General features: G+C 43.2%; 1 protein-coding gene across 2 annotated transcripts in view; it reads left to right on the top strand.

Moving 5' to 3' along the window:
* Nucleotides 1-21,628, top strand: part of cd276 (CD276 molecule) — a 193,730-nt gene that overhangs the window by 119,474 nt on the left and 52,628 nt on the right. Inside the window, exons 5-6 of one of the 2 annotated variants that reach the window (XM_080729259.1) lie at nt 1,861-1,998; nt 15,049-15,090. In XM_080729259.1, the coding sequence (XP_080585385.1) occupies nt 1,861-1,998; nt 15,049-15,090 (180 nt within the window). The remainder of the gene's footprint in view (nt 1-1,860; nt 1,999-15,048; nt 15,091-21,628) is intronic. The other variant, XM_080729260.1, reaches the window with a different exon arrangement.

The following is a 21,628-nucleotide window of genomic DNA, read 5'->3' as shown; positions in this document are numbered from 1 at the left end:
CGTTCTGAGCTCATGTAAATGGGCTATTTTCACAAGACTTATCAGTGGAACCGAGTCAAACTAAATGTAATGCCTCAACTCCTACAATTCCAAGTGCTTGTCAGGGTTGGTTGGTCCTAGCAATCCCACCATGTCCACCTATAGCAACACCACCCAGGAGGTCTGCCTCCCGGGCTCCGTGGCAGAGGGCCTCAATTAAAAAAAAAACTCTGATGTCTGCTAACTGACAGTGAGCTCCATCACTTCCACACGTCCCTCTCTCCACAACAAGCAGACTGGCATTAAGATGTCGGAGGCAGAGTGGAGGATTATTGATTTCTTTTCGGCCGGTTCATTCGTTCACTGGGGGGGATGCTGCCTTTTTACAAGTGCAGGCAAACTTTGGACGGGGGAGTAATCAGTTTAAAAAGTCTTGTTCTCTACATTTTTAATTAGCCTTTAAAACAAGAGGTGACTGTGAGATGTGGACAGCGGGGTGGTGGTTGCAGGGAATGGCTAGTGACAGCCATCAGCGCCACGGAGCAGCCTATCTGGCTCTGTGCTGATTGAGTCGCAGCTGTTAGTGGAGGGGCTGAGGGCAGGTCCAGCACACCAAATAGCTAGGAAGAGATTGGGGGTTATGCACAGTTATAACGGTTATAATCAAACTAATTGATTTAATCCATTATACATATTATATATCGACTTATGTATAACACATGTTTTATATTAGATTTTACACTAAGTCATGTGAGACGGATCTGTCCGATATTTCATATTTCATCTTAATTGGCTTATATTGTCTTCCGAAATTTGCAGGATTGGTCCGTTTTGAACAAATTGTCTCAAATCATGAATGCAGCTTGCGATTTCCGTGAAAGTTTGCACGCATAGTGATAGTCGCACTAGGCCAAGGAACAAATGCCACTCTTTTCACATTTGCCTGTTATAGCGCCACCAAGAGGTCTTTTGCAGAACACATTTTTAGAACAAAATGACTCAAATCATGCTAGCAGCGTCCGATTGCTGTGAAAGGCCAAAGAAGAGATGGCACCCTTTTTCCTTGGCCTATTATAGTGCCATCAGAAGGCCACAATAATCTACCTGACCTGGCGGAGACCTGTGCTCGGAAGAGCACTGCTTCTAGTTAGGCATGTTTTCATACTCTTCTTTGGGTATTTGAAAATATGTGGGAAGAATGTGTCTCTGATGTCTTGGTACAGTGGGCAGGTGGTCAGCATGTGTCTCTGATGTCTTGGTACAGTGGGCAGGTGTTTAGCATGTGTCTCTGATGTCTTGGTACAGTGGGCAGGTGTTTAGCATGTGTCTCTGATGTCTTGGTACAGTGGACAGGTGGTCAGCATGTGTCTCTGACGTCTTGGTACAGTGGACAGGTGGTCAGCATGTGTCTCTGACGTCTTGGTACAGTGGGCAGGTGTTCAGCATGTGTCTCTGATGTCTTGGTACAGTGGGCAGGTAGTTAGAAAGTGTTGCTCGGTTTCTACCACATGTTGTCTGTCTTCTCTTGGGAGCCAGGTCTGCTTTTTCCTCTATCACTCACCTGGATCTGTAGTCAAAGATGAGGCCAAACATAGGTTTGGCTCAGTCACAGCGATCATGGTATTCCAAAATGGATCCTTACTACAGTAACTCTTAGAGTGTACAAATCAAACCAATAGTGTGTGAACCATTGGTTTAGGGGCAATTTTCTTTCTCCTCTCTCTCTCTCTCTCTCTCTCTCTCTCTCTCTCTCTCTGCATGACTTCCCATCTGTCTCCACATGTCTCTTTCTCACCTACATTCTTTCTCCCATCCATGTCTGTGTGTGGGCCTGTCTCCATCCGTCTCACACTGTGTCTCTGCTGTCTCTGTCTGTTTCAGGTCAGAACATGGCGTTCCCCACCGTGGCATTGTGGGTAACGGTGGTTCTGGCGGTGTGTCTGCTGGCTCTGCTCATTGCCCTGGCTGCTGTCTGCCGCCGGAAGATCAAGGAGAGCTGCGAGGAGGCCAGGAGAGAAGGTTGCTATAAAAATTATATATAATATACATGTATATCGTTGCTGTCGGGCAGAAAACTTCTGTCTCCATATTTGAACTTTTCATGTTGTTCTTTTGTAAATTAACGTCCTACTTGACTATATTACACTATAGCGTCATACAAAAGCATCAAAGGTAGCAGATCCGCAAGCTCGAAATGCGTCGCGAATTTGAATCCTGAAAAGTAACAGTTTTGGACACATGATGTTTCCACTAGGCCTGGGGCGGTATGGACATTTTGTTAGCGCGATTTCCGTCTTCCCATTTACCGCCGGTACTGTGGTAATTACCGCACCCCCGTATCTATTAATTAAGGTTCGGCGATAAGCCAAAATATTGCAATCATCTTCCCAAAAGTCGCCTCTCCACAGTGGAGAGGCGACACAGCCTGACTGCCCGAGTTATACTTCTCCGTACAGCACAGCGGGTCTGGCTTTCAAAGGAGCAGATCTACAAGCTCACAACACATCGCATCCGCGACGCGTTCTGAGCTTTTAGATCTGCACTGTCGGGTTACCATAGTAACGTCGTAGGCTAGCTACTTGGGCTTTTCAGACACAAACAACTGTGTGAACTGTGAACAAACCAGAAGAGGAAGGGTAGTCAGATCGTGTACAGTGATTCTGTAAACTCACGTCACGTCTCAACTCTCAAATCGCAGTGATTGAGTGCTGCTATATACAGGTTTTAGTTACAAGACTTGACAGAAAAGGTTATAAAATCGCCGATGCGCAGCCCGACGGGGCACAACGTGCGACGCGGTGGAAAAAGTAAAATAGTTTCATTTTCGGTTTTAGTCCACACGGCCCGCGCTCCGCCAGTAATCCGTATGAATAAAAAAAGATATGCCACAACAGAGAAAGTTTATGCTGCTCCGTCATAGAGTTCTGCTCCGTACTCCTGCCCTGTGCACTCCACTGTGTGCAGGTCTGTGTCTGAGTGTGGCTTCCAACGTGTGGTACACGGCCCAAGAGCAGAGCGGCATGGAGCGCATGCGGTCCTCGCTTCTCCCCCGTTTTAAAACTCGCTTGTTTTCCAATAAAAATAGACCTTTTTTTTTTGTCTTTTTACCGCGGTAAGCACAATGACACCGCGGTAGACCTCGGTATACCGCGGTACGGCGGTACGGCGGTACGGCGGTTACCGCCTCCAACCCTTTCCACCTGACAGAGACGATTTGTTATATGTCAGTCCATAATTTATGGTAAATGGTGCATTTTACATAGCGCTTTTATCCAAGGCACTTTACAATGATTGTGCATTACATTCACCCATTCACGCACACATTCATACACCGGTGGCGGAGGAAACCATGCAAGGCACCAACCTACTCACCGGGAGCAATTAGGGGTTCAGAGTCTTGCTCAAGGACTCTTCGACATTAACTCAGGGGGAGCCCGGATTCAAACTGGGAACCCTTCGGGAACCCTTCGTGCTCTAATAACGGTTTCTCTACCCCTGAGCTATGCCACCCTATGGTTCTCGTTGTCTAGGGGCTTTTATGAGTCGACTAATAAACAGATTCATGCTACGGCCTCTTGTATCATCATGAGATCTAAAAGCTGATCTACAAAGCTGGAAACGCGTTGTAAGCTTGTACATCAGCTATTTTGTGTATTTGTATATTTTGTGTGACACTGTTGTACAGCAAAGTATAAAATATGGCTTAAGTGGTTCATCAGATGCATCAATTTAGTCTATTATAATAATTTAAAAAAATGTTTTCCACGTTGATTGTTGATAAAATTAAACCAAATACTTTTCTGGTAGTCTATTACTTGATAAATCAATCACTAAGAAAATAATGGATAGTTGCAGCCCTAGTGCTCACCTGATGACCCCTATGAAATGATCATTCCTGCTGTACCTCCACTCAGGCCGCCAGGGAAGCACAATTATTATACAGCCGTGCTTCTCAAATGTTTACATTTCAAGGACCCCCATAGCTCTCCGAATGACAGACCTGTACGGGTCCACTTGGGACCCCCTCAATGAACCCTGAAGGTCCCTTAAACCCACTTTGAGAACTACTGTTAAAAGGGATTGTAAAAATCTGGTCCTGTGAGCTCAGAAGCTATAAACAGTCCAAGGTTGGATGAGAAAAGGTGTTTTTGTTTGTCTTCTTGCCTTCATTAAGTACAGACAAGCATTGGACGATATGAGCCCTTCAAAACAAAGGCTAATGATTGGATATTTCTTGTTTTCTTGTTTTTAGTTGGTTGTTGTTTGTTTTGGTCTGGGTCAGCGTGTTGCGTGTATACAGTTCAAGGGCTTGTTGAATAATGGATGCTAAGCAAGCGCTCACGGACCCGGACCAGACCCCTCTCTCAACCTCTCCCAGGGTCCTCCTGGTTAAAATGCACAATGGCTCCCTCCTCCCTAAAGTCTGCACTGACACAGGCCGCTAGATGAGATGCATGAATGCAATATGGTGCCCAGACCATGTGGGAGGCACCATAACACAGAGAAAGAGAGAGATAGAACAAATAGAAGGTCTGTGATGATGTTAAGAGTGATTACAATGTACATTTACAACAAATAAAATAAAGTATCTTTACGTTACTTACTTATACTTTCTAGAAAGAAAAAAAAATACATTATGAATTAACCACTTTAGCCCTATTTCCCATACTAGATTGTCAGACCGTTACACAGCCTTCAAATCGAGTTCTATAAAGTGTTGATCAGAGCAAAGGTGACTGAGTTATGGCCATTTGTGAAGTGTTAACCACTGCTGTAACACTGCTCTATAACAGTGGTCTTCAATGTTTTCAGGCCAAGCGTTGGCGTTGTGAGCTTGTAGATCTGCTATTTTTGGCTAAAGTTCTCAGGATATGGACGCTAGGATTCAAGTGGTTAATATAAAAAAGTAGAAAAAAGTTTCTATCACACACAGATTTGGAGGACCTCCTATAGTAACTCTGAGGACCCCCTAGGGGTCCCGGACCCCTGTTGAAGACCCTTGCTCTATAACACTGCTGTAGTGCAGCGTGCCCTGTATGTGTGCAATTTAGTTTCTTTGGAGTCACTATTCTCATGGCAGACCCCTGAACAGTGTCTGTTCAGGGGTCCAAGATTGGTGCGGTATGTAGCAACTGTGGCCCCAGGGGGCCCCTAACATTGTCCCTAGGCCGTAATTGACCCTCACCATTTTCGTCTACTCAGTCTGTGTCTCAGAGGAGGGCTGTGGACAGTTCAGAAACCCGCCTACCGTACCTGTGACATCATCAATGGGCAATCCAAGCTAATAGAAACTGCAAGCTTTCTATTCCTGGAAAGTTAACATGCTATAAAGGAAGCCGTTGATCCCGGGTTAATAACCTTCCCTGCCTTACGCTGATGTCCCTAGTAGGCAGGTTTCTGAACTGTCCACAGCCCTCCTCTGAGACACAGGCTGAGTCGACAAAAATGGTGAGGGCCAATTAGGCCTAGGGACAATGTTAGGGGCCTAACATTGTCCCTAGGCATTGTCCCTAGGCAGTTTGTGTATGCGACCTGACGGTCGCTTATCTCCCGATCAGGGAGTCTTACTGGTTGATAATGGTTGAAGTTCAACCATTTTCAGGTATTTTTACCACTCCCGTACTTTAAACTCTAGTGCATATTTCTCTGAATAATTTTCACTTGCAGTTGAGTAATATTTGACCAGGAGTATCTATGCTTCTATGACTCAAGTACTGGGGTTATTGGGTCAAAATGTAGTCCACCAGTGGATGTGATCACGATCAGCTCAAGGAGGACCTTGCAATATCTACACAACCTTTTCCCTGTCAATGTATATAGTGAGCGTTTGTGATGATGGGATGTGTAGGAGAAGGAACTTCATTACCATGGTCCGATAATTAGCATGTCGGAGTAGCCGAGGATTGCAGCCGAAAGCACGACCAGGCACAATTTTGTATATAAAAAAAGAAGAGATGGATAGTGCATAGGCGCAAGCTCCGCTGTAATGAGATCTGCTCAGAGTGGAAGACACATTTAAATAAAGGTCAGCCAGTGTCTGCACTGGGCCCTGGGGTTTAAAAATAAATATGGATGGGACACAGGCTTGGAGGAAAGAGTAAATAGTTCTGCAGAACAGAAGAAATCAAATGAGACGGAGAAGAGAGAAATAGACTGCGAGCGGATCCCTCCCGCGGACAAAGGTCTGTGGGAGGGCCGCGGGCCCTTTGTCTTTGGGAGGGAGACATGCCTGTGAGCTCCCCTTTCACCGCCCAGGTGGGATTGACAGTTAGGGTTGTCTACCGGCCAACTGCATCGGAATGGTGAGACTCATTCCTTCTGCTCTTTCCAGTGTCTCAGGTTGAACTTAAGTACAACTGGGTACAACTTTTACTTTACTTGAGTTATGTCCAATAGCTTATACTTCCTCTCCACTAACAGCCAGGCCCCGTTTAATACATGGGCACTGAGGTAGTGGTTCTCAAAAGGGCCTTTTCCACCTGCAAAGAACCGGTTTGGGTTCTTTCTCCCGCCTATGGGATGAACTAGATGTGAGCTTTTCCACCGAGAACCGAGTTGGTTCTGAACCAAGCAAGCCAGTTCACGGCCGGTTCGCAAGAACACATTTTCCATCCCATAGTTGGGAGAAAGAACCCGAACCGGTTCTTTGCCGGCAAAGAACCGGTTCCAGAACCAGTGCCGGTTCAACTTTCTTGGAACCTTGGTTCGTTCTTGCGAACCGGCTTGAGTTTCCACCAGATTGAACCAGAGCCAAGGATTTGGCTCTGGAACCACAAAAAACAAGGATTTTGTGGTTCCAGTTCCGAACCAATTTTACGGTTCGGAACCAACTCCGGTTCTCGGTGGAAAAGCTCACCTCTGGTTCATCCCATAGGCTGGAGAAAGAACCAGAACCGGTTCTTTGCCGGTGGAAAAGGCCCCAAAGTGGGGTCTGGGAACCCCCAGGGGTCCTTGGGGGGGTTGAAATGTGTTAGTACAGCATACCACTTTATCCATTTATATGTTGGCTATTCAAAAATAGCAGATCTACAAGCTCACAGCAGAGCTAGTACATCTGCTATTTTTTTAAACATTTGAAAAATATCTAAAAACTTTTAATCATTCAAATTTTCTTTACACAAATCTTCTCTTCAGGGGGTCCATACAAAACCTTTTTTCAGATAATGGTCCGCAGCCAAATATATATATCAATTTGCGGGTCCTCAGCACGAAAACCTTTGCAAGCACTGGTCTATGGGCAACCTTATTCTTTCCGCTGTCTTCCCAGAGTCTCACCCACTCTTCCTGTGGCAGATCCCAGCGTGTGGAATGTGATGACTTATTCGCGTTCCCATTGCAGACGCTCCCACTCTCTCCATGCAATGATATATATCGTCGTTGTCGGGTGGAAACCTTGGATCTCCAAGTTTCAAATGTGTACGTTCTTTCGTAAAGTAAAGCCCTGCTTCATCATTCAAGGCCGTCGCACAAAAGTAGTGAAAACAGCAGATATACAAGCATACAAAGCCTCGCGTGCGAGGCGTTGTGTGCTTGTAGATCGGCTGTTTTCACTATAGTTTAAATCATTTTTAAAATGATCAATGCAAAATGAACGGTTTTGGACATACAAGGTTTTCACCCGACAACGACGATATGCATACAGATGTGTAGCTGGGCTTAAAATAGGAGTTGTAGCGATACACCCGGAGCTGCGGTGCAATGCGATGCCATGCGGGTAGGAGGAGGAGAGGACGAAGAGGAGAGCATGCAGGAAGCAGGGAAGTGCAGCCTAATTGTGGTTGTCTTATCTTTTAATGGTGTTCCATGGCTGTATGGCCAGATTGAAGTTGACTCTCTGTGTGTCTAGGACTCTGGGTAGTGAGGGTGGAGCCAGGGTCAGCCACAAGTGGTGGAAAAAGTTTTTTTTTTTGTAAAAGTATCAATACTGCAATGTAGAAATGCTCTGTTAAAAGTGAAAGTCCGGAATTCAAAATTGAGTGAGTAGAAAAGTATTTGTATTAAATGTACTAACAGTAGAAAGTATTCATTATGCAGAATGTCCTGTTTCACAAGTTTTCAAATGTATAAAATCTTTTGAAAATGACAGATCTACAATCATGATGCATTTGTGAGCTTGAAGATCGGCTATTTTCAATTGGCCAAAATGCATATACTGTAGGGCTGAAGTGGTTAAATTATGTTTTATAATGATAATCCAAATCTACAAAGTAAGTAAAAGTACAATATTTTCACATATACACATATAAATACTCCAGTCAAGTAAAAGTAAAGTCATTTTTCTTGGCTGTATGTATGTATATGTGGATCCTAACACAGACCTCATAACGCATTCTACAAATGCCTTCTAAATCAGTAGTTCACACACATTTTTGTGTCAAGGACCCCCACATTTTTGGGCGTGGACCCCCATCTGAAAATGTTTTGTGCCGGGACCCCCTGAAGAAAAAATCTAAACTTTGACAAATGCATAATGGAAACCATCGTACTCGCGACCCTGCCTAATGTTGATGTCACTGGGTAGAAGAAAATGGTAAAAAAAAAAATGTTCCGTTCCTTTTATGATTGGACAATATAATGTCCAATCAGACAGGAGTGACATCAGAAGATCTAATATAAATGGCAAGACAGAATTCATCAAGAACCGAATTTTCTAGTATAAGCCCATGACTTACGAGTGTGCAAATGGCCTCCCACATGAAGAAGAATCGTTCTTCTTCATGTGGGACAGAATTCATTTCCCAGCTGATTCCCCGCGACTCCCACTTTGCAACTTACACTTGCAATTTCCCAGAATTGCACCTTTCTAGTTTTTAAATGTTTTTTGAGCGGCGCTCCTAGAAGGAGCTAAGCTCCGATATCTGGCTTTGTCCGGTACCCAAAAAAATCTCCATCCCACAAAGAATGTCCGGACTCTGAAGCGTGGCCTACATCTGGCCTAGATATATGGCCTACATCTTGGCACAAACGTCTCAAAGTTTAAATAATTTTTAAAATGATAAACAAAACAAACGGTTTTGGACTTACAAGGTTTCCACCCGACAACGATGAAATATAACTCATGTACAGTAATTGGCACACTGGCTTGTCACTTGTCATGATCTGAAATGGCAAATCTTTGAGTAGCAGCAGCGCTATAGAGAGAGATCTCTCTCTATAGCGTGCAATGAGGGCCTCTACAACTCTTTTTCCCAGGCTGAATCAGGGGCCCAGCACGTCCCTGGTATCCAGTGACCTATCCAGGCCCAGTGTTGCATTCCTACTGGACAAAATAAGCTCATGTGACATTTAAATGAGCGTGTGATTCAATCATGATGCCTCTACCCTTGGAGACGGTGTGTAGGTGACGTACAGTACAGTGGAATACATGTATCTCCAGTGCGTGAACAGATCTGTAAGTCACGTGGGAGGATTTAGGTCCTAACAGTCAGTTGGCTTCATCATATCGTTGCTGTCCGGTAGAAACCTCTTATCTCTGTATCGTCACTGTCGGGCAGAAACCTTGTATCTTCTCCATGTTTCAAATTTTAGTAAAGCCCTGCTTCATCATACAAGACTGTCGCATAAAACTAGTGAAAATAGCAAATCTACAAGGCGTTGTGTGCTTGTAGATCAGCTATTTTCACTATTTTAAATCATTTTTAAAATGATAAATGCAAAATGTCTTGGACAAACAAGGTTTCCTCTCGGCAACAACGATATGAGTGTTCTACCCGACAGAGACGATTATTAGGGGTGTAACGATACATTTTAACGATACGATACATTGACGATATTGGTTCATTCATGGCGATACGATACGATTCGATACAATGATTTAAAATCGATATAGTAACTATTTAGCAAAGAAATTAAATCTGTGTAAAACTTGTAAAAAATATATAATTTTGGAAGTAAACGCTGTGATTATCTAGCAAATACATGGACAAACCCACCTTGACATGAACACAGAGATTACACACATTTATCGATAGACCAAGAGTAGCTATATGGAAAGGTAATTAGACCCCTGTTTTTCATTTTCCCTCTTAAAATTGCCAAATACAAGGCACAAATACTTAGTTTCCATGCAATCAATTATTTGCATTGAAAAATGTAGAATGTGTTAAAAGTTTCTAATTGAGAATATGTACAGCATAAACACATTAACTTGTTTTATTTACTGTAAACACTTACCGGTAAGCCCTATTCATCTCTCTCTCTCTCTCTCTCTCTCTCTCTATCTATCTATCTATCTATCTATCTATCTATCTATCTATCTATCTATCTATCTATCTATCTATCTATCTATTTATCTATCTATCTATCTATCTATATATATATCTCACACACACACATCTGTGATCTAAGTGAACACCCGCCCAAAAACATCCCCCTCACGGTACTGAGGGGGAGCAAACAAGCCACACAAACAGTACCATTTTTTTCAGGAGGTATATTGTACCATGAGCAGGGTCCATTCTGTGGCTTGTGAAATCCCATTTACTGTGTGGAGGATGAACACTCTGTCTTGGTCAAAGCTGGCCTGAGTGCTTCAGTCAGCAGCTCTCACTCAGCGGTACCCCGCGGTCCACGGATACTCTCTGACGAAGTGTCTTTAAAAGAGACTCCCCCACCCCCCAACCCTCTCCCGGTCAAATCCCTTGAGGCTGCTTCCAGGCAGGACTGGACTGCACTGGGACCCGAATGAAGCCCCTGGTCTTGAATGCATTGACCGGCTTACTTCTGATGTGGAAAGAACACAGTTGCTTACCGGACATGATTTCCATCCCCTGGGCTCATCATCATCATCTCATATACTGTGGATGACGACAGGCCTGCGTTTCAGCATGAATTAACTCATCAACAGGGCACGCAGCTGAGCCGATACATTTACTTGAATACTGTACTTAATTATATCTTTTTCTTTAGTATCTGTACTTTACTGGGGTATTTGGATACTAAGACAATCCAATGTATACTGTATAGGGTTAGAGTGGCTAAAATGTTTTTATTTTTTATTTTTTACAATATACTTTTACATTGACTATTTTTGCTATGAATACGGGCTTCCCTTGACATTTTTGACTTGGACTTTGTCTATTGATGTGTCTTCTTGGCCACACAAAGATTGAAAACCTCTATAAGCCTATAAACCCACATCTAGTGCATTCAATGAATAAACTAATGGTGATGAGGGACAAACCAGTGGGCTGATCTCTTTTCCACTCTGTATGGGCCGGTCAGCCAAGGGCAAAAAATAACCCATCAAAAATCCACACACTGGGAAGATCCCGCTTGTCCTGATGGCCGATCCATCACTGCTTCCAAGCGTAGTATGGGGGATGAGTGGGTCAGTATGGAGGTATAGTTACTGGCATGGTGGAAGTAAACAGCTCTGTCACCTCCATGTTGCACTGTCACACCGTTCTCAAGTCATAGTAGACTGCTCAAGTTCAAGTTACTTTTACTGCTGGTTTGATGTGCATTAGGCCACGGGAACCCCATTTGATACCATATTTTTTAAGCACCTGTAGTCCGGGTCCATTTGGGTTCTATTTGTACACTTTCAGAATTGCAGACCAGCAAGCGTCAATTTGGACCACTGGAGGTCCCCAGAGCCAACATTGAGAACCAGTGTTGTAGTTTATCGTCTCTGACTCTGTCGGTTGGAAACTATAAACAGTATGTCCAAAACTCATTGGAGCAAATCTAAACATATATGGTATATTTACAGTACGCTATAGCCATGTCATTGCCGTAGGCATGTTGTCATTTACATTATGACTGTCTCTGTTTTCAACTGAAAATGATAGGACACGATATCTTTGTAACGCCAATAGCCACAGCGAGACGTTTTCCATCAGTATTTATCTGTACCCTGCAAAGACCTGAGATGTCCCCATGTATGTGTTCTTTGATTTTCACATGAATTACGTGGTTATAGCGAGCTAGGTTACACTCTTTAGTAGAGGACGAAAACTCCTCAAAGTTATTGCCTGATATCTGTGTGCTCCAGTGCTTCACTTCGATACAAAGTCTTCCTGGAGTTTTTATTTGTCTACTCTGAGCACCATTGGCCTGTTATAGTTCCCTAATTTGGTGGTTGGAGCCGGCAAGAAACCTCTTTCTTCGGGGTGCACTCTGTGTCACTTTACAGGCCCTCATAGACATCAACTATAGGTGTGGATGTTTTGTTGCCATCCCTCATACCTTAGTACCTTACTATTGGACTCCAAGTTTAATGATTGACCATTGGGAGTAGAAATCTTTTAAAAGTAGCAATTCCAGCTTTAGTAAAAGGTCTGTGTTAAACATTTTACTTGAGCAAAGGTTACACATATTCATAGGTTCATAGGTTTGGGATTTTGTAGTGCGCCCCCCATCCAGTTATTACTGTGGCCCAGGGCGCAGACCAAAGAAAAGAGAAAAGCAGACAATCGACAAGCTCAGAACGCATCGCGATGCAACCCACTCTGAGCTTGTAGATCAGCCATCTTCAAATAGCTAAGGTATAAACATACTCAAGTACAGTAAAGGTACCTACACATTTTATTTCCTAAGTGCATTTATAGCACTTGAGTATTTAGTTACTTTCCACCCACTATCACATTACAAGCTCTCATGGGCATCAGTCTGGATGTTTTTGTGCCAACCTTCATAGCTTAGCCTTAGTGCCTTACCGCCGGACTGTGAGTTTAATGACTGACTTGTGTTGGATGGGATTGTGCTGTGCAGTGTGCACTGTGAAAGCCAGTTTCTCCTTTCAGCAAGTTTATCTACTTGGCTCTAGACTGCAGAGAAAAAGCTGATGCTCAAATGTGACCTTATGAAATGAATCCCACCAAAGAAAAAAAATAATAAAATTCCACCAAATGATCGTTTTGAGTGGGCTGCCATAAATAGATGGGCATGCCATGCAAAGGCAGCGGACGCCGGAGCTCGGAATGAATCACTCTGAGAAATGATAACCTGTGGGCATATGCATACGCTGGGTGTTTGCAAAAAAATCTGAATTCAGAATAGCACTGAGGAAACGGGGACTCAGAGAGAATGGTGTGGGCAGATTTATAAGCATATATATTTTAAATCCAATCTTGGGGAAACTTCGGCACATGTTTTCTCTGCTGTAATTATGAGGAGTTTTTTCCTCTTTAATTTCCCCAGAGGATTAGGATATTTTTTCCGTCAAAGTGAAGTAAAATTGCAGCAGACAGACATAGGGAATGCAGCATTGTGTTGCCTTGACATTTAATTTTGTTCAATTATCGGTTTAATCTATGCAAGCCCTACGTGTCAGACACTAAATGGTGGCTCTCAAGCCCAATTGCAGTGACGGCGGTGTCATAAAATTCAAATCAGCCCCTCGGTTTCTTCTGTATAGCCAGCGGATTTTTAAAAATTGTGTGTGTGTGTGTGTGTGTGTGTGTGTGTGTGTGTGTGTGTGTGTGTGTGTGTGTGTGTGTGTGTGTGCGTGCGTGCGTGCGTGCGTGCGTGCGTGCGTGCGTGCGTGCGTGCGTGCGTGCGTGCGTGCGTGCGTGCGTGCGTGCGTGCGTGCGTGCGTGCGTGCGTGCGTGCGTGCGTGCGTGCGTGCGTGCGTGCGTGCGTGCGTGAGATAGTGAATGTCTGTCTTCGCGTGTGCACTACACATATCGTTCCTTTCGGGCAGAAACCTCTTATCTCCGATCTCCCTATTCTTTTTGTTTTTTCGTAAGTTAATCTACTTGATCATACTACATACCGTACTATCACACATAAGCATCCAAAGCAGCAGATCTCCAACGCCAAGTGTTTCGAGCTTGTAGATCTGCTACTTTGGACGCTTTTGAATTTGGAATCCTGAAAGGTTTTGGACATAATGAGGTTTCCACCGGACAGAGACATATGCATGATTGTGCATACTCTTGTTAATACACTTTTACAGAGTACAGACACAGAAAATGGCAGATCTACAAGCTCACAAGCTTGCAGATCGTAAATTGTCACCAGTCTTGTGTACTTGTGCGGATCTGCTACTTTTTATGCTTTTGTGTGATGCTGTATGATCAAGTATGGCGTCAATTTAAGAAAAAACACAAGTTAAAATAAGGAGATAAGACGTTTCTGCCTGACAGCAATGGTATGCACGTGTGTGTGTGTGTGTGTGTGTGTGTGTGTGTGTGTGTGTGTGTGTGTGTGTGTGTGTGTGTGTGTGTGTGTGTGTGTGTGTGTGTGTGTGTGTGTGTGTGTGTGTGTGTGTGTGTGTGTGTGTGTGTGTGTGTGTGTGTGTGCGCCACTGTGGCAGTCATCACTGCGGGCTGTCAGTCCCTGGCCCTGTGTTGACAGTGGGTTTTCAGAGGGCCAGCGGCTCTCAGCCTAATGTGATTAGTGTCTGTGTGTGTGTGTGTGTGTGTGTGTGTGTGTGTGTGTGTGTGTGTGTGTGTGTGTGTGTGTGTGTGTGTGTGTGTGTGTGTGTGTGTGTGTGTGTGTGTGTGTGTGTGTGTGTGTGTGAGACCCAGCCTCATCCACACACTCACAGCCTCTCTGACCCAGTCAGCTGTGAAGGATGAGCAACACACCATGGGCGCACGCACGCACGCACGCACACACACACACACACAGAAGGGTTAGAAAAAAAACTGAGTTGTGTGTGTGCTTTTCTTGATCATCTTAATGCACTAGGGGTTTTCAAAGTGGGGTCCAGAGACCCTGCCCGCACCCATGCCCTGGGGTAAAAACATTTTTACCCCAAAAACATTTAAAACATCAGATGGGGTTCCACAGGGTCCCCAGCATAAATTGTTTAATTGTTAAACCCATATTTTATAGTTTTGGCTATTGAAACATAGCCAAGCAAGCTACCGGTATATGTGACACGTTCTTGGCTTCCTTTCTCCCTCTTTTTCATCACGAACATATCGAAATGTTTAGTTTTATTTATTTATTTATCTTTAACAAAATCTTCTCTTAATTGGGGTCCTTGGCACAAGAATATTTCCAGATGGGGCCCCGCAGCCAAATGCATATACATTTGGGGGGTCCTTAACATGAAATTGTTGGTGAACCACTGGTCTAATTGACATTTTCTCCCCCCCCCCCCTTTCCACCCTGAAGCCGAAGAAGCCAAGGAGCTGGAGGAAGAGGAGTCAAAAACAGGTCAGCCAATGCACATCTGTTGGCCTCTGTTAGCCTGTGTTTTAGGCAGAAGTGCTGACCAGCTGCTTATGGCGAGTGTAGGGGCTGGGTTATGGCTGCTTCTGCTGTTATGTGACTACTGGGAGCTCATTTGAAGTCTGGGCTACTTTTGCTAAAAGCTGAAATGGATTTAACTGCTGTTCCACTGCTTAGAGCCCTATAAAAACACCGTGCTAAGACCTAAACCCTTTGGGGAACCTGCACCACTGGCTCCTTTCCACTGAGGAGTGCAGTCCTCTAGGGCTGCAAACAATTAATCAAAATAATTAATTATAAGAATAATCAATTATATACAGTGTAATATAATGATAATAATGATAATATAATCAATTTCACTAAGGATGGAGAATTGATTGTGGGGTTATGTGATCACTGACATCATGAAGATGTACTCTGCAAGCCAAAGAGTACATCTTCTTTTTCCTATAATTTGAGTCCCAGAGGGTTTTTAGCCAATTATTTTTTACCCCTTGTTCGCCCCAATTTAGTCGTTATACCAATTGATTCCTCCCCACACACATTTCTGTGTTGTCACTGCTGTTGTATCCTACTGACTCACCTGCCAGTGAGGAGCCCCCACCAGGAGGACGTAGAGCCTTCGTTCTACTCCTCCCGCCCAACACTCCCTGCTGACAGGTACCGCCCCAGCCCGTAGGAATACATGCAATGACCAGTATCACCCTCCCCGTCCGGATTCCCTCCCCCGAACACGGACCAATTGTGTTCGCACAGGCGCCCGACATAGCCGGTTGCACCACAGGGGATTCGAACCCACAACCTTCCGTTGTGGTGGGCGGGGACTTAACCACTGCGCCACCCGAGTGCCGAGAGTACATCTTCTTGATGTCACTGATCACATGACCCCATAATCAATCTTCCAGTTCTAGGCAACAGAGAAGTGGGGGGGGGACCTTTTTCTTATTTCCACACAACAATAAGAAAAAATGTATATTAATGACACAGTTCAATGTTGAAAATGAGTGGTATAAATAAAACAAATCTTAAAATTATCCTAACTATTAAATCGCTAAAGTTTTAGAACACCCACTCCGTTAATTTCAGGCCCAAAAGCCTTTTCTTTATATGTTTTCTACTGAGCCGTGACAGGGGCTGTATTTCCCGGCAAAATGACGTCATCTCCCACATGATACACTACCGGCCAATCACAGCGAGTCTTGCCGTCTCTTCGGGAAGTAGCTTCCCTCAACAACAGTTTACGTTGGTGAAGGAATCTTGCCTGCTACTCCCCCAATCCTGGTCTAAAAATGACGAGAGACGGCTCTACGGATTCTTATCGGCTCGGCGGAGGCGGCCGCGGTGGTTTGCAAAAAATGAATACAAGAACTCATTCTGAACTTGTTGCCGGTTCATAATGGACTTCTTGGGTAGGCCAGATAAAAATGACAGAATTGAGTCTGCTAGAAACAAAACAGCATTATGTGAGTTTTTCCCTGTTGGCACTGGTGATAATATCATGAACATTAGAGATATTTCTGAGGTGATAATAGGTTGTTTTGCAGACATTGCTCATGTGGTTATCGGAACTTAGATCACTATCGAAGACAACTAGATTTCTGTGTTGTTGTTTTTTGGGCCTTCAGACTCATGGAGTCAAAAGGGGGTAACAAGTCTGTTCTTTGTTTCATTTCCGATAACATGGACCTTTGTCTTGTCTTTGTTTAACTGCAGAAAGTACAGTAGGGAGCTGATAGACTTGTGGGCACCAGGTACTATCTATTGATACTACTAGCTCTTGGAAGTAGGCTACTTACTTTATTTGTTTATTTAGACAGGACACCTTATATTAATGAACATAATTATACTTATCAATGTAATGTAAATACACCAGACTTAGCAATGATGCTAATGTTCATCCCAGTCCCTGCACAATGCAACGCCCTGGATTCAAACGCGGGTCTCCCATGTGGGAAGGGACACTAAAGCCAGACCTCTTAACCACTAGCCCAGTGGTTCTCAAACTTGGGGTCGGGACCCCAAGTGGGGTCCTCAAATTATTTTGTGGGGTCCCCAGATGATTAGCTTAATGTGGTTTTTTTCCCTCACTCAACGGTAAACAAACCAACACACAGTATAAATCTATACAGGGTATCAGCACATTTATAAAGTGACAATTTATGTTTGGCCTAAAATCACGCAAAGTGGTACACAGTATCTCTAAAGTCATGTCATCAACATGGATATGTCCCATTTCCCATATTTCCTCCTGATTGGCTACGATTGCTTTCTAAAGTTACATGACGTGACGGTCGATTATCTCCCTATTAGGGAGTCTTACATGTGATTATACTTGGAGGAAGAGTTTTTTCAAAAAAGTGTACAGAAAGTGTTTTTTTGTGGCTGCACCCACATAAAAAATTGCATAGTATATCCACACCTGGGGGTCTATTAGAGTAATGTTAGGAAAAGTACAAAACTATGGCACCACCACTTTAAAATAAGTGTTCAATACCTCTATATTCTGTTAGTACTGGTTTCTATTGTGTTTGTTCAGTAACAGGAGTCTCCATATCTCTCCAGCTCTTTATTAAACAGAAAGTTTTTTTTTCCAGAGAACTCAGACAGTATACAGATTAAACAAGTGAAATTGGAAGTGACGATACGAAGAAATGAGCCGACCAAATCGGACCTGGAACACTGTAAAAAATTAAGCTGATGAATGGGTACTCTATCCTGATCAGGTGTGGGCTGACATTGGTATAAGGAAGCATAAGCTGTCAGACAGCTAAAAAGGCATGCACATCCTGGGCCATGTAGGCTGGGTGCTGGACTAAAGTTGGTTAACAATAAAAGAAAGAAAGAGTCCGCACACCAAATTTGATGTTCCCAATACTTTTAGTTTTTACTTAGGTGACGTTTCGAGCCACCAGGCTCGAAACGTCACCTAAGTAAAAACTAAAAGTATTGGGAACATCAAATTTGGTGTGCGGACTCTTTCTTTCTTTTACTGACATTGGTATAAGCCTATAGTAGGCCTATAAGGTATTACTCAGCTGTTTGCAATGTTGTAAATTGAAAGATTTTACTGGGTGAATCTGTGTGGTCTCCAGTAACCATTTAAAGCCAATATCGTTGCTGTCGGGCAGATACCAATTATCACCATATTCTAACTTTTTGTGTTTTACTGTAAATCAACACCCTACTTGATCATACTACAGCGGCACACGAAACCATCAATCCGCAAGCTCGAAGCGTGGCACGAAACTGCACATTTTGAGCTTGTCGATCTGCTACTTTTGCCGTTTTGGAATTTGAATCCTGAAGAGTAACAGTTTTGGACACCCAACAGAGACGATATGTGTTAAATAAAATAAATATATGGATCAATAAATAAATCCATAACCAGAAGAATTATTTCACACTGAAATAAGACTCAGAAACAGCCCAGGACTATATTCATAAAGTGTTGTATTGAGAGAGTCAGACAGGAGGACAAACAGTCAGCATACAATTCCATAGTTGCAGCTTTCTCTCTCTAAGATGGAGGTAAGACATTCGTATATAAAAGAATACAGTATAACCGTGGAACTCTTTGATTGGTTCCTTGACACACGTAGCGTCTAGCCAGACCCTATAGTATAACCCAAACATGATCTTGTAGTCAGGGTAACCACAGTCGCAATGACCTGTAAGTCACAGTAGTTTACAGAATATAACTTCATGGTCATATGAGCCTCAAGGCTCTTTTCCACCGGCAGCGATAACGATGACGATAACGATTTAAAAAAGTGGGTTTTCAATTGAAGTGGATCGGCAGCATCCACCCAACACCGATAAAGACAACGATAGCCGACAACTACATCGTTAGGATCAACAACAATGTGGTTAAGATCACAGTGATATGGAACTGGGTCTCTGACAAACAGCTGGAGGTGCGCTCTGCACGAGCGGCTGTTAATTGGCGCCTCTTCACATTGATGTCCGATAACTTTATCGGACATCAATGTGAAGGCATAATTATCGCTGTGATATTTTATGGCTATCGTCATCGTTATCGCTGCCGGTGGAAAAGGGCCTTCATGCATTACATTTATGGATCATAATCAATATCCATCAATATGATATTGTAATAGAGAAATATGGCTTTATCTATTATTTTCGTTGGGCTTTTAGAAAGATGAATTCACATTACTTCACTAAGCTTATCAACTCTGTTGAGTTTCTGTCTGTCTAAAAAAAGATTCACCTTACTTTATGGATATAGCCTTTGTTTTTTCTTTATTTTCTATTGCCACATCACAGGATTGTACAGATGAGAATAAAGCTCACATAAATGTCAGAAATACAGAGAAGAAAGGTGGTGGGTGAGAGGTAGTGGAGAAAAGTAACTAAATATACTATAGAGTACTGTACTTCAGTACAATGTATAAGTACTTCTACTCCACTACATCTCTGAGGCATATAATGGTATGGATGCGTCTGTAACGACAACTAATAACAGATTCATGTAAAAAGAAATAAGAAAAAAAACAAAAAACACTTTTGACAGCAACAGATAGCATAAGTACAAGTACCGGTAGCAACATGCTTATATGGACTCTGCTATTGGTACAAAACTGTTGTACCTACAGTACACTCAAGTAAGATACAGGAATTTTACTTGTAACAAACTACATTGCGTTGTGGTAATGATACCTTTACTTAAAACATGGGTCTTCAACAGGGGGTCCAGGACCCCTAGGGGGTCCTCAGAGTTACTACAGTGGGTCCTCCAAATCTTTATGAGATAGAAAACTTTTTTTGCTCCTTTTTCATAATAACCACTTAACCCTAGCGTCCATATTCTGAGAACTTTAGCCAAAAATAGCAGATCTACAAGCTCACAATGCCTCGCAGTGTGAGGCATGTAGATCTGCTATTTTCGGCAAAGAGCTTTGGTGTAGAGGGGAAAAAGAGCAGACTAAGTACAGAGTGAAAGGTCAAGTTTATTAACTATTGATGGTTCAAGTGGTTAAATATCTTAAAACACAAATTTACATGAATCCAAAATACACTGATGATTGTGCTGTCAAACCATGAAACTATATGGAATCTATGAAAAGGTTGTGGGGGTCCCTGCTTCATCTCTCTCTCAACTAAGGGGTCCTTGGCCTGAAAACATTGAAGACCCCTGACTTAAAAAAAACATGTGAGTACTTCTCGCAGTAGATTTAGGGAGGTGGGGGAGCGCGTGCAGCCCACAGGGATCACCTATGCAGCGGTTGAGTAATATTATGCGAACCAGCGCTTAGGAGCCGCTGTGCAGGGGCCTGTCTTAATTAGTGATCTTGGGGTTATCCTGTGACCCATATCTACTAATAATGAAGGCATCATGGCTGCTCTATTTACATATGTTTAGGTGCTAATGTGTGACCTCTGGGAGGAATTTATGTGGCAAAAAAGAAGAAGAAAAAAGGCAGTGGCTAAAGTCTGGTATATACAGTAAAGAGACCTTGTATGGTGTAGGGGTGTAACAATTAATCAAACTCAAGGAAATATCATAATCAAATAATAATCGATTCCTATTTTGGGTATGTCAATATAGGCAAAAAGCTTACGAAATTTGAAAATAAATAAATAAATAAAAAAGAATCTAGAATTGTTAGAATAGCCTATAAGCTCTTAAGCACAATATACCGGTATATCCACTGGCCAAGAGAGGGGGATTCTCTCTGGCCTGAGTGGTGGATGTTTGGTCTCCCACCTGGGTGTTATATTGCAATTATCTCTCTCTGTCGGGAGGGCACTCCAAACGTACACGTTGTGCACTCTTCTCACATGTAACTGTGCTTGATATATTAACCTTGATTATCATTGTTGTTGGGTGGAAACCTTGTATGTCCAAAACCTTCCTTTTTATTTTTTTACAAGCACACAACGGCGCGTTGTGTGCTTGTAGATCTGCTAATTTCACTACTTTTGTGCGACACTTTTGTATGATGAAGTAGGACTTAATTTAATTTACCAAAAAACATACACATTTGAAACTTGGAGATACAAGGTTTCTGTCTGACAGTGACGTTATATAACTTGATGATTATCGCCTCTGTTGGGTGGAAACCTTGCAGGCCCGGGGCTGGCCCAACTTGCGCCCTGGGCAAACTTCCTCTAATGCCGGCACTGAAACCGTACTGTATGTCCAAAACTGTTACTTTTCAATTCAATTTCAAAAGCATCAAAAGCAGCACAGCACAAGCTTTGAACGCACCGCGCTTGGAGCTTGCAGGTGTGCTGCTTTTGATCCTTTTGTGTGACGCTGTACCGGTAGTACTATTATGTTTTACGAGAAAAAAACAACAACACAAAAACTTAGAACATAAGAGGTTTCTGGTCGACCGCAACGTTATCCACGCAACCGTGGTTGATAAGAGGTGTACTGTAGTGAGTCCTGGACACTCTGGGGTCGTGACCTTCACCTCCTACCCACAACTCCCTGCCCCCGGCTAGGATAGTACTAAAGGAATATAAAATATAACGTATACGATGCTATGTTCATGTACAT

This window comes from Nannobrachium achirus, assembly GCF_963921795.1.
Source record: "Nannobrachium achirus genome assembly, chromosome: 7".
NCBI classification, from domain to species: domain Eukaryota; kingdom Metazoa; phylum Chordata; class Actinopteri; order Myctophiformes; family Myctophidae; genus Nannobrachium; species Nannobrachium achirus.
This window is presented reverse-complemented; position numbering and strand designations above follow the sequence as displayed.